Source organism: Eimeria mitis, genomic scaffold, assembly GCF_000499745.2.
Source record: "Eimeria mitis Houghton genomic scaffold, Emh_scaff196, whole genome shotgun sequence".
Taxonomy (NCBI): domain Eukaryota; phylum Apicomplexa; class Conoidasida; order Eucoccidiorida; family Eimeriidae; genus Eimeria; species Eimeria mitis.
Window position 1 is genome coordinate 20,626 of NW_013570284.1, and position 242 is coordinate 20,867.

General features: G+C 53.3%; 1 protein-coding gene across 1 annotated transcript in view; it reads right to left on the reverse strand.

Moving 5' to 3' along the window:
• Positions 1-242, reverse strand: part of EMH_0002860 (leucine rich repeat containing protein / ankyrin repeat containing protein, putative) — a gene marked incomplete at both ends in the record, with an annotated part of 12,160 nt that overhangs the window by 1,809 nt on the left and 10,109 nt on the right. Inside the window, one exon of the mRNA XM_013496177.1 lies at positions 44-107. Within this exon, the coding sequence (XP_013351631.1) occupies positions 44-107 (64 nt within the window). The remainder of the gene's footprint in view (positions 1-43; positions 108-242) is intronic.

The following is a 242-nucleotide window of genomic DNA, read 5'->3' on the forward strand; positions in this document are numbered from 1 at the left end:
GCTGCTGCTGCTGCTGCTGCTGGGTGCATGCGCTGCTGCTAACTGAGAAGAGAACGTGCAGCGGGCTGTTGCCGTCGAGGTCTCGCTGCCCCGCATCCGCTCCGCAGCTGCACAAAAACCCTAAACCCTAAACCCTAAACCCTAAACCCTAGAAACTAAATCGTAGACATGCGGTCTATTGCCCGCACTGAGAAGACAAGAAATCTAGGGTTTAGGGTTTAGGGTTTAGGGTTTAGGGTTTA